At 32.3% G+C, this 14036-nt stretch overlaps 1 protein-coding gene across 1 annotated transcript; it reads left to right on the top strand.

Moving 5' to 3' along the window:
• Positions 1 to 9240: 9240 nt before the first annotated feature.
• Positions 9241 to 11998, top strand: LOC102630086 (zinc-finger homeodomain protein 6-like). Its single transcript, XM_052431537.1, has 3 exons — positions 9241 to 9834; positions 10001 to 10093; positions 10520 to 11998. Exon 3 carries the CDS (start codon positions 10630 to 10632, stop codon positions 11719 to 11721), a length of 1092 nt encoding a protein of 363 aa, XP_052287497.1. The 5' UTR covers positions 9241 to 9834; positions 10001 to 10093; positions 10520 to 10629; the 3' UTR covers positions 11722 to 11998.
• Positions 11999 to 14036: the final 2038 nt, after the last annotated feature.

Here is a 14036-nt window from a genome sequence, read left to right as displayed (position 1 = left end):
GAGTTCAGGCGTGGGGGACGAGGGGCAAGAGATTAAGTAATTATTATTATGTTCCAGGAATGATGGATCGGAGCGTAGGAAACATGGTTTAGAGCCCACCAAGTCTTGTAGGGTATGAGTGATTTGTGCCCAGGTGAAAAGACACTGATAAGGTCAGTACAAGAGACCATTGCGAGTAACCGAGTCACTTACCACTTGGTGCACAGAGAAAAGTGCAACGGCCTTTTTATCTTTTTCTTTTTTTTTGGGACAAAATACCAAAAAGCCCAGAGAGACCAACTTGCGAAATTGTACTACATGTCCTTGTAAATTAAAGATGCCTCCATTGACAAGTGCGGAGCCAAAAAATTGGTTCATGAGCAACACCATGGTAATAATTTTTTTTTTTTTTGGTTTAATGAGAAATGATATTATCAATCCTCTCTCTCTCTCTCAACTTATTACTTACCTTGAATTTTGGAATTTGTCCTTAACCCTTATAGTTGATCACTTTGCGACTGATTTGACATAAAAATGTTGTCAATGAACATCGTTGGTGTCGTTTTCCAACGATTGTATTCTCTACTCATTACCAATTCCCAATTGGAGGACCATCCCAAGCAGTTTAACAGACTGTCCATGTAATGCTTTTGGCTTTAGCTTGTATTCCAAGAGGGCCGAAAATGAGGGAATTTAAAAGAAGAAGGAATTTCCAATTTACGATCGGGTGCTCGATATCCAACCATCTGGACTCGCAGACAGATATTGATATAAAGCTATAATTTCAGATTCGTGAAAGGATAAAATCAACTATCTTTTTAAATTTTTTTTTTTTTTTCAAAAAGATAACAACGGCGTGCAATATTCACAACCAATTTGTAAGCAAAAGGACAAACCAATTAACCAGGCGATAAGATGTGGGTTGGCGCATGCGTTGCGCTTATTCTCTCATCTTTTCCATCGCTCGTCTTTAATTCGAGATACATAATATAACGTCACTGGAGGACCCAATGTTTTAAATGTTCATAGGGGGGGGACGGGGGGTGCCATGTTCCGGTAATTTCTTGAAAGAAAATATTAACAATATTGGACACACACACGACATCAAGGAGTCGATAAATATAGAACAAATTCACCGCCCCAAGTCAAAAAGTAACGATCAAATGAAAAAAGTTTTTTTGAATGAAATCTGAAAAGAAAAGAAAAGAAGAAAATGGGCCACCCTGCCCTCTCTAGTGCGATTTTTAAAGCCTCGTACAATTAGCTAAATTAGATGGCAGCACTCGGGAGTCTATTTAGTACTGCGTTGACTGGCCTGGCCCATGGGCCCTGGTCGTCTCTTTTCTTTCTTAACACGTGGGGGAGTTGGTAAAGCTGGTTTTGAGTAAATGGAGGAAAGTTTTCGGCATTATAGACAAATGAATTGATGTGTTCATGTTACAAGAATATTAATTATCTTATATGTGCATTCTTACAATTTTGATCAAATTGACGACTAAGATCCGCAGTTCTCTTCATACTTAAATTTAGACTCCATATAATGAAACGTTAATGTTAAGAACAGGGACCGGTTCCCCACTTGAACTTGGGACAAGCCAAAAAATTAAAATAAAAAAATGATTTTTCGCATTGTCGGGGTTCGCGTGGGGTTTCTATTCGGAAACAACATTATCGTTTCTCTGACGTTAAGAAGAGTTAGAAAAAAAAAAAAAAAAAAAAACAGTTTTTGAAATACATTTTTATTGATTAAAAAAGATCGATAATAATAAATTAACCCTATTACAATTCCTAAACCCTAAAATTAATTCGAACTCTTCATAGGGAATCAAATTTTGTTCCAAATTAATTTACTACGCTTTTAAAAGAAATAAAGTTATGAAATATTCTTTCGCTAATCTAAAACTAATTCAAATTATTTCCCATAAATCAAAATTTTTTTATGAAATAAAGGGTAAATACTCGTTTAAACCTTATATTTTCAGTTAAGTGGCAGTTTAGTGCTTATCTCTTAAAAAAAAAAGTCTCAAGACACCATTGCTATTAAATATGTTATACTCTTACCCTTACTCTTTTATTGTTTTTACAATAATATTCTGGGGAATTGTAACAAATCGCTTTAAAAGTAAAATAAAAATTAGTGTTTTTTTTTTGTTATTAGTTTGTTTGGATTAATTTTGTAAATTATTATTTTTTATATAAATAATTCATTAGTAAGATTGTTGTAAGGGTGTCAAACATTACTTAAAGTTGACTGGTATTAATTTATTTATAAATAATTAGCAAGATTGTTGTAAGGGCACTAAAAACACTAGTTCTTTAAGATTGATTTTTATTAGTTAATTTGTTAACAAATTATTAAGTTTTTCAATAGGTAAATTAGTTAATGTCAAGAATATTGTAATAAAGGTATTACTGCAAAAGCAAAAAAAAAAAAAAGAGCAAGAATGTAACGTATTTAAGAACAGGGGTGTGTTGAGGTCTTTTCTAAAATATAAGCATTAAACTGACATTTAAACTAAAATATACGGACTAAACAATGTTTACTCTAAAATCAATTTTTAAACTCTTAAATGGAAAAAAAAAGTATATGCAATTTATTCAAACACTTTCTTGAATATAATTAAAAGTCTCCCAAGTTTCAAATAATTAGAAAAACAACTGAACATATATATAAGCCACATAACAATAAATCTGGTATAAATGCAAGTTTGAGATTGTCATGGATAATAATACATTAAAAAGTAGATTCGTATTTGGTAAACTATATTATCGTGGTAGCTATGAATTTGAAAAGTTGAGTATAGAGTTTGATAATAATCACAAGTTTAAATTATTTTATCTAAGTATTGGGGTTTATGAAGAAAATAAGACATTATTATCTTTTTATTAAAAAATATTAAGGTTATAACATCAATTTTAAAAAAGTGTAGTGACTGCTCATTAAAAACAACTCATATCCGTTTTTAGAAGCAATTGTTTATGAAATAAGCAAACTTTTAAAAATTTACCAGATATTATATTTTTACAAAAACTGATGAAAGAAGTCGCTTACAACATTTGAAGCTCAATTCCAAATGGGTCCTCAATAGATTTGATATCTCGCACTAAAATCATTCAAATTTCGGGTAAAATGCTTCTTACATCTTATACTTTGGCTTATCTCATCACATCCTACAATTTGTAAAATATCCCAACAAACCATTGTTTCTCCATTTTTAACACAAATAGTCATTTTTACCCTTGATTAATTTAGAAAATTTGAAAAATGAAATAAATCATTTAATAGTAGATTTTTTCCATTCTTATCCAGATGAAAATAAATAAATAATTATTAATTATGTAAAACATACTTTTATAAGGAAAAATTGATGAATATTGACGAAGAATAAATATTTTATTTGGAATACTACTATTAATTATTTAATTTTCAAAATTAAATTAGAAAAATATTCAAAAATTTTCTTCATTTATTGGAATTTAGTGCTGATTAAACACACGAGAAAATTAAATAAATTATATAATCCACACTTATTTTCGTTTAAAGCATTATTAGTTTTGTTAGAGGATAGTTAGGGTTTTAAGGCTAAAGGTCTGTTTAAAATTGAGATTGAGCGGTTGTATCTTATAAGTTATAGTACTAAAGTGTTTGGTAAACACTAACTAGTATATCTTGAAAGTTTAGTTAATATGATTTTTCAATTATATGATATCTTTAATAATTTTATCACGATTACTGTTTTAAATTTATATTTACTACATATTATTAACTTTTATTTTATAATTACAATTTTTTTTCTCAGCAGTTGTAGCTTTCAATCCCAAATAGGACCTAATTAGTGGTCCAGATTATGGATGCTAAAATCATAATTAAGCATGCATTAATTGTCAACAAGAAAACGAAATCCGGATGCTTAATCCATAATCAAGCATGCATTGTGAACAAGAATATAATACGACTCTGCAAAGTCGGAAGGTCTTATCTTCTGAGGTTAGTGGATGGTTACAATGAATCATTTGCTTACAAATATGTAAAATCAAGCGAATTATGCTTGGATTATTAGAGTAATGATTTTAACTATTCCTTTTCTTTTCTTTTTTTCTTTTTTAAATCAAAACTTCATCTTCAAATTGTTTGCCAACTGGCAACTACAGTGTATATAGTCCAAAAAGGGGGAAGGACCTCACGATCCCAAATAAATAAATAAATAAATAAAAGGGAAAAATGAATGTGACATGACCAGTGAATTGACCCTAATTGATCTAACCTTTTACCGATATCATATGTATATTCTTACTATGCATATCAAACTTCTTCTTTTTTCCTTTTGCGCCGGGATTCAAATTTCGAAAAAAAAAAAAAAGTGAAGATGAAACATTTTTCCTTTTGGAAAATACAAGTTCATTTTATATTTTTAAATGATCATAGTTCACGATTCTCTACGATTATAGATTATCTCAAGTTTTTATCTCTTTTGAGTAGTGCTGTTGGGACCCCTCAAATATGCTCATACAACCTCTATTCTTAAGACCCCCACAAAAAATAGTTTAAACAATTTTTCACTCTAAAAGCACCCATTCTAATTCCATTAATGACCTTACTCGCATCCCTCTTAATAAGTTACAGTAAGATTTTGACCATCTCTCTCTCTGTCTATCGAACTTTTGAAGTTTAATTTAAAATTATTCTTTCACCTTCTGAGTAACATTAGAATCTTTGTTGTTATTAAAAAATGACTCAAATAAATAAACACATCAGTTTACCATTGTTCTATTAATAAGTAGATCATCTGACATTTTTAAAAAGAAAAAGAGAGAGAGATTATCTTTCAATCAGAAATGCATACATAGTTCATAAAAATAAAATAAAAAATACATAAGCAAACAACAAAACTAAAAGATCCATCTTCTTCCACAATCAGTTTCATTGAATATCCAAACCAACGTTGAATAACCATGCACAAAGTAATGATGAATAAAATCGAAACTAGAGCTTTTAATTCTTCGCCAAGAACAAGTTGTATCACATTAGTCTTTTTTTATTTCATTCAAATCATTCTTTTGTGGAATTAGTCTGACGTCAATCTTAATGTTTATTTGTAAATGAAAGCCTCATTTTAGGATATTAACAATAAATTAAAAAAAAAAAAAGAATTTGAAATTAATGTCTCTTTGTTCGATTAAGGTTAAAATTGTAAATGTGAGTGTGAGGGGTTTCATAAGAGTTTTGAAGGGGTGCCAGCAGTTTAACTCATTATTTTTTAACTGAATTTTAGAGGAAAAAAGAAAGAGGTAATCTCAATTCAAAGGTACTCCGAGATTATGAAACTTTATTATTTATTGATGTGTCGGTAAAGTTGGAAAGAGACAAAACCAATATGATCTTATCGTATCACAGACAGAAAATCGCAAATTCATTCGAAATTGAAACTTTAGAAAACGTTGAGAAATCTTATTAATTGATTCGCTGCAATTATAAGAAACGTCATAAAAAGGGAAAAACATAATCCTTCCAAAGCAACTGGGGTACTGGGATTGGGAGAGAAAAACGATAAATGATAGACAAGGAAGCACATGATCCAAGCAGGGAATACGAGGGGAACCCTAGGCAAAGGGCACAGCCGCGAACCCTATGGCCTATGCGTATGAGCGTGAGAGCTTTTAGTTTGTTTTAATTTGTTGGATTCCATTTACTCAACATATAATGCGAAACATCACTATTCCATTTACACGAGATACCCGCGTGCAGAATGCAGATATTGATGTTTACTCTCGTAGAACAGGACCCCACATATCCGGCAGCAACATTTCACTTTTTCTGATTCTGGATTTCGGAAAAAGGCCAATTCTCATGTTTGGATCCGTATTATTATTGTTGTGCGTTGCTTTCTTTGTTTGTGTATCGGTGGCCATGAGTCGGTGACCGTCCAGTGTTTTTTATCTTCTTCAGTGCGTGCCAATGGTAACTTGACTCACTTCACTTCACATCACATCAAAGCACGTGTAGTTAGGTGATCTAATGCGACTCCTCGTAGCTAGGGCTCAGCTTCTGTTGAGCGGCTTTTGAATTATTTTTTTTCAATTGTTTTGATAGAGGAAAAATTACTGGGTGCTCATGGAATATTACTCTTTTCTCATTCTCTCATTTTCATGTTTATGCTTCAATCAATTATGATGATATGAGAGCACCAAAAGTAATGCTATAAGAGCACCAAAACTTCCTTGAGCCTAAGTTGTCGATTATCAATGTAACACATGGTTCTCACATCCTTAGGAGAAGTCGCCGACACATGACATTAACAAATAGATTTGTTTGAATGAGATTCAATCCATCTCTGATCATCCAAGTTTCATAACTCCAAAGTAAATAAATGAATTTAATGCTAAATCATAATCCACATATTGAAACACAATTGTATACTAAAGAATTACATTCCGTCATTTCAGTAAAAACTAACAAAACTACTTATTTATCGTTTAGGATAAGAGCAAGTCGATGATTTCGTTATATTGGTGTTTTAAAAAAGGGTAGTTCTTTAATTAAATTTTACAGTCGATACCTTCAAATTTATGTTTCATTTTCTTAAGAAAATCATTTGAGGTCCTAATTTCAAAAAAGAGAGGAAAAAAAAAAAGAAAAGAAAACCATCTTAGTAAAATTGTTTCACCAGAAAGTCGTTTTTGTTTGATTACTGCAAATCATAGCAGTGTCAAATTCCTTTCTTTTTTTAGCAAGAATTTTTGTATTTCTTGAATGCTTACATTTTAATGCAGGAAGACATACCTATTTAAAAAAAAAATATGTAAGAAGAAGTGAATTGCGGACTCTCTCTTCTTTTGTTGAATTTTGACTTTCTTGATTTTGGCTCTTGTTTGTTTCTGCTACACCTATTTTTGTATTTTTAGGACTCCATCGATTAATAGTTAAATATTACGAGATTTGAATGATGAACCCAGAAACAATTGGCTTGGATGTCGCCACGTATCGCAGTTCCTGGTAATTAGTGCTTATGCATTAATGAACAACGCACAGCTTGGCTAGTTGATTAGTTTAATCATTGATCTTTATTCCCGTAATTTAATAATTTCTCCTACTCGGAAATTGTTCCCTTCATTTAATACAAATTAAAAGATGGCACCCCAGTCCGAAATATAATTTAAAAATAGTAATGAATAATTTGGAAATATCAAGAGATAGTCTTCTATTAAACCCTAACCATGAATTCCCAATTAGAATAATAAGTCCGAGCAGCTACACAGTGTATAATTGACCGTTTTGTTTCCCTGTTGGTGATAGAAAACAACCGTAGTGTCAGGAGAGAGAGCTAAAAAGGTTCATGCAACTTGACCCACATCCATATAAATATAATCTTCGATTAGATTAGATGCTTGAATGATCGAGCAAGGATTTTTATTTTCAGTCAAGTATCAATTCTTTTATTTAAGCCACGAAATACAACAGAATCACCGTATATATCTATACTATAATATGAAAGTAGGGGTCTCATGTTTCAGTATTCAATTAATCCAGCCCATTGTAATTTATTTATTCTGCATATATAAAATCATGATATAAAATTATAAATTCAAATGTTAAAAAATTATCAGACTAGTAACAAATAGAAGATCGCTTTTTACTTTTCACTTTTCACTTTTCACTTAATTCAATCCCACCTCATTGACCATAAATTCACTTAGAATTAGCATTAGTCTTAAATAATTTAATTTCAAGAACTTATAGACTCTCATTTATATAGACGCCTGATTAAACAGCAAATATTTCTCATTTTTGCACTTGTACTATAAGGAAAAAATTTACTCTCATAATATTTACATGATGCTCAAATTTTTGACCTCAAAATAATGGGAGGTTGTATCTAACACTTGACTGAAAAATAGTTATCGATATTTATTTTTAGTTGAGATGAAAGACGTGTGCATCTAATATCCCTAAAATATTCAAATGCAATGGGAATTGATTCTTCAAAAAGCAGATTTGAGTTATTTTAAATCTATGAAATGAGCACGATATGACAATCTGTTTATTCTAGTTCATATTTCACTAGACTGGGCCAAATTCGTTGAAAGGACAGTCGTGCATGCGCATGGTACACAATAATTATGAAAGACAGCACATTAAAATAGATTGATTTTAGAAGTTTAACGAGATACAGTAATAAATTATGCCACATTTGATGCAAATTGAATGGTGCAATAAGCATGATTTATTGGGTTCACGGGATGTGATCCCCTACCATTTATAACAATACGTCCGACTTTACTAGACTGAAGTTTGACCCAACTTAGGGTAAAATAAGTATCGGCTAAAGCCTAAAGGTGTCTTAGTAAAAAATTTAACACAGTGGAGTTTAACAAAAAATTAAGTGCACAAGATAATGCAAAAACATAATCAATTTAAATACAAGTAGGTTTTGCCATTATCCCCCAAAAAAACTTGAGGATTCTAATAGAACTAAAGAAAAAATATCGAGCCAAGAGTTCATTTATTAAAATCGAAAATAATGGATTTGTTGCTTTATACGTCTATCATTTAACATAGAGAATACCACTAAATTTGTAGCGTAGTGGTAATCAACGCATATGTTTAATTGTTTAAATCTTCATGAGGTTTATTCTCTTAATATATTTATTCAAGTAGATTTAAGTATTTGAATGAAGACATCACTTAGTCTACGACTTTTTTTTAACTATTTTAAATTTTCACTAAATCAGTAATGTAAAGACATATTAATTTGTACAAAAAAAAATTATAAAAAAAAAATTATAGATATAACATGACTCATAAATATATCTCTCCATAATTTTCTTTTAACTATGGCTTTTGGCGTCTAATAATTAATATAAATTTTCTAGTTATGCTTGATACACCATTTAATTGTACTATAAATGAATCAAAGTTTATACCCATAGTATAATGTAAATGGTATACGTAGAGTGTAACTAGTAAGTAAAAGAACCTAGAGGTAGGTAGCTATTTAGAATGGACCAGAAAAGAACAAAACATGATCTCGGAGGAGAAAAGAGGAAAAGAGTCAATAATAAAGTAAAGAAAGATATCTCTTGATGTTGGCTAACGTCACACTCTAATCTAACGACAAAGGCCAAAGTAAACGATGAAGCGATAAAAGATGCCCAATAATATAGTGAATAGAACACAGACCCCCAGCATCAATTGCAACGCGAAAAAGAAAAGAAAATTTGGAAAAATGGAGGGTTAAATAAAGTCATTGGCTAGGGAAAGTGTGGAGTTTCAGACCTCGCTTGCAGGCGGCACACAAACTCGAAACAGGCCTCGAGTAGAGAAAGAAAGAAAGAATCTGACACACACACACACACCACTAAAAGGACAAGTGCTGTGTTGCATGTGGACCAGCATTCTAACACTTTAATTCCCTCAACCCACCAAAAGAAAAATTGCTCTGTTGCTGCTCTTTTCAACTCTTATTTAGCATCTCCGTCACTTATCTCTAATTGGGGTTTATGTCTGATAAACACACATCTTAAAACAAATCTAGGAATGTGAGATTGCAGGAAGATTCCAGGCAAAGATAGATAGCAACCCCAAGTCATGAGTCATGACATCTATATTTTCTTCTTTCTTACATAAAAACACATATTCATTATATAGGGTCCGTTTAGGGTTGCAGTGAGGTTGCAGAGAGTGGGGAAAGGCAATAATTAAAGAGCTGGACCAGTGTGCAGGCTTTGCAAGAGAAATAACATGAGCTTGTCGGTTGTTTCCCTCTTCTCTCTCCTGCAAAAGCTAGCTACCTGATCACTGTCATTAACCTCTCTTAATACTCGATTTTATTTTGTTGGGTTGAACTTGGATGGATGGTAGGAAGCACAAATTTCTTTTACCCATCTTTCTTTGTCCTCCTCTCTCTCTTTCTCTATCTCTCTCTCTCTTTTCTGATTATTTGATTCCAGATTTCTCTCTTATTCAATGTAAGAATCATTCAATTTCAGCCTGTGTTTCCTAATTAATGATCTCTTTTGCTAGTTACCTCTAAATAACCTTCAGGGTGTTTCCTATTTCAACTGTACTGTAACACCAGTGCTTTCGTTCATCAAATCTACCGCCTGCTGCATTGAGGTAAGTCTTAATTTTTGTTAATTACTTCACTTGTGAATTAGCTCGACTAATTAAAAAGCCATTAGGGCCCATCTTAATTGTTCATCTCCTGTTTCAGTTTATAAACTTCTTTTATTTCAATTTTAAGATTTTGTCCGAATTATTATTATTATTATTATTATTATTATTATTATTATAAGTGCTTAATCATAAACCTTCTAAATATCCACTTTTACTTGTCCGTCTTCTACTGCTCATCACTCACTTGCTTACGTCTTGGGAATAGGGTTGCAATTAGTGAAAAATGGGTTGGTGGGTTTTAGCACCAAGCATGTCAAAATCAAATTAAACACACTAATCTTTGGTTGTATTGATAACTTCTTTGATTAAATGAGTGCTCTTTTTCTTCTTCTTTTTTTTTAATTTTTTCTTCGATTTTCTTATTAGTTCGAAAGATGGTCAGGATTAGGGTTTGAAAAACTACAAGGACTGTAATGGTTACAAAGAGAATCTGAATTCAAGAGGTAGATCAAGGTCTGTGTCTTAAACCAGATTCGATGGAACTGCAAGGTAAAGAAAAGGAAATAGGGATGACAAGCTCTATGCGTTATAACAGAGATTCTTCCTCAACAGTATCAACACCAATAAACTCAATTGCGGGAGAAATGATAAGAGATCAAGGTACCGTTCACGGCGAAGCAATCTTTAATCTTCCTCAAACCCTAGATCAGCATCAGCACCCTCCTTATCGTCATCACCAATTGAACTCACAGCAACAGCAACAGCCACAGACGCAGCAAAACCTACAGAACAAACCAAGTGCTGGATCATCAAATCCAGAAGCACAACACCCAGATCCAGTTCCTGTATCGGTTGCCAACACAACCACAAATACAAAAGAAGCTAATAGATCAAACCAAAGATCACCAGCACAAGCACCAACAACATCGACAGCAATCATCACTGCATCTTCGATTAGATATAGGGAATGTCTGAAGAATCATGCGGCCAACATGGGAAATCACGTTATTGATGGCTGTGGTGAATTCATGCCAAGCGGTGAAGATGGCACCCCGGAAGGCTTAAAATGTGCAGCTTGTGACTGCCACCGAAATTTTCATCGCAAAGAAATTGATGGGGACTCGCAATCTCAGTCACAGTATGCAGCACATTCTCTTTATCCTTATAACTACCCCAGCAGAAACAACAGCACCCAGAGAAATCATCATCATCAACAACAGCAGCAGCCTCCTCCTCCGTTTCATCATCTTCAGCAGCATCATAGAATCTCTTATACTAGTCCTCAGACGGCTTCGATTGCACCTATGATGATGACCTTCGGCGGCGGGGGCGGGGCCGGGGGCAGTAGCGGGGGCCTTGATGAGTCGTCAAGCGAGGATCTCAACATGTTTCATTCTAGTGCAGGTGGCCAGACATCGATGCAGGCCAAGAAAAAGAGGTTTAGGACAAAGTTTTCCCAGGAACAGAAAGACAAGATGATGGAGTTTGCAGAGACGTTGGGATGGAGAATTCAGAAGCAAGATGATCAACAAGTGCATGATTTCTGTACTCAAGTTGGAGTGAAAAGACAAGTGTTCAAGGTTTGGATGCATAACAATAAACAAGCCTCCAAGAAGAAGCATGAGTAAGCATGAGAATTAATAATTTTATTAGATTCTCCAAGATGATGATGCAGATCAATTCGTGCACAAGTAATTAATTAGATATTAGCTTTAGATGTGAATAATCAAGTAGCTAGGGAGGAAGATTACACATTAATTGCAACTAGCTAGCACTGAAAATTATTTATTGATTTTCCTCAGTTTCTGGACAATGTCAATTTAATTGACATTATTGCAAAATATTGCAATCGTCTGAAAAATTATTTATCCTGAGTTATACAATCATCAGAAGACATTAGTTTAATCGTCTATGTTTTGTTATTAAACATCTTCAGATCTTACCTCTCCTCTGCACATTGATGACTCGAGATATTTCACTAAAGGAAAAGTTTAGAATAAAAAGAAAATCAAAGAAAAGACAACGAAAAATAAATAATAATAGTTATAATAATAATAATACAAAGTAATGAACGTGAGTGTAAATTTCATGGTGTCAGTGGCTTTGTTTTAACTTCTGTTTCCTTCAGCTCTAATTTGGTTGGATATTTTATGTAATTGTTTTCTGCATTGCCCAATTGGCCCCTAATCATAGAAGCCCTACCACACATAATGATCCATTTCCCTCAAGAATTAAAGCCATTATAGACGGATCTTGGTGTGCTTATGAAAGTGACACTTCATACATTTCCCGGTTCAATGTTTTTCTCCCACTATTCTTGATTTATGTTTGAATGTGCGCTCTTTAACGCCGTCTGAATGTGCACTGTTTAAAGTAATTTCTTTCTTTTGATTAATGCTCATGATTTGATGTTAAATCTAAGTTGATATTCTTATGAGATAATGCATAATATCTCCCAAAAAAAAAAAAATAGAATAAGCCGTGAACTAATGTGTGTGTGTGTGTATTCAATGGCGTTTACATCGCCACATGAAAATTTCTATAAACATACACACTCCCATATATATATACACACACACACATAATAGTTCCTCTCTAACATAGGCGCCCTCAGTTTTTTTTTTTATGCAACATACTTTCAAGTGTTGGGATTCAAGAGAGTTAATTTTTCAAGTTATTATACTGTACGACCTTATAATTCATTAAAAAGTAATCTTATTAAATCTCACAACTTAAGAGAATGTTCATATTTTAAAGGAATAACGGCACCCGCTCCTCTCTCTCTCTCTCTATATATATATATATATATATGAATGTCACGTCATCACAGCAGATATTTGAGAATTCTTCAGAACTTTCAGACCTGTTTTTTAAAATTTATCCCCGGAGGCAAAAATATATTAACTATGAAGCCCAAGAAGGTCAGTATTTGGGAGTAAAATGGTATTAAGCACCAAGGACAAGTTTCTAAAAGGAAATCTGTATACAGTTGATGAGACCATCACGTCAATCTTCTCATGGTAAACCATTTGGGTAAGCTGTGTGCAAATGTTGACTTTCACAGTTCATTTATTGCGCACAGCCTGGCCCAGCAGTGATGTTCATGGAAGCACACATATCCCACAAGAGGAGATGAAGAAAAATGAAAATCACCAATATTTTCAAGTGCAAGAAGAATTATTATTTCACGAGAGAATAGAGAAACATATAAATACTGCCTTCACATAATGGTTGCATGAATAATGTGCATACACCGTACCGACAGAGAGAGTCGAGTATGGATATGTTTGAAATTGAGATTGAACAGATATATTTTAAAAGTTACAGCACTAAAATTGGTAAACACTAACGGCTGTAATTTGAAAATTATGTTAATATGATTTTTCATTATACAAGTGAAAAATCATATTTAAGATTTATGATTTATGATTTACTATATATGTTTTGTTTTATAATTATAATTTATAATTTTTCACTTGTATGATGGAAAATCTATTATATGTTTAATAATTTTGTAAAAAATATTATTTAAAATTTATATTTACTATATATTAATTAATTTTTATTTTATAATTATAAATTTTTTTTTTCATACCAATTGTAACTTAAAAATTAAAATACTTCAATCCCAAATAGAACCTATATTTAATAATCAAATGATGATATATAGAACAGAAAGTTACATTCATATGCGCCGATGAAGGAATAAGGTTAGTGCACTAAATCGAGATACAAGAAATCTTTACTAGGAAGTTATGGGAAAGTTAGGAGGTCAACCAAGAGTCACAATACTTATAGCAAAACTCAAATAACTTGCAAATTAACAGGGAAAAATAAAACAAACAACAAATGTATTAGAAAAAAAAAAAAAAACAAACACATACACTTCTGTACTTAGTTCTTAATAATCATCAAGCGTCCCATCTAGTTACTGGAACAACTA

This window comes from Citrus sinensis, chromosome 7 (assembly GCF_022201045.2).
Source record: "Citrus sinensis cultivar Valencia sweet orange chromosome 7, DVS_A1.0, whole genome shotgun sequence".
NCBI lineage: Eukaryota > Viridiplantae > Streptophyta > Magnoliopsida > Sapindales > Rutaceae > Citrus > Citrus sinensis.
Note: the sequence above shows the minus strand (reverse complement) of the source record. Positions and strands in the feature narration are given on the sequence as shown.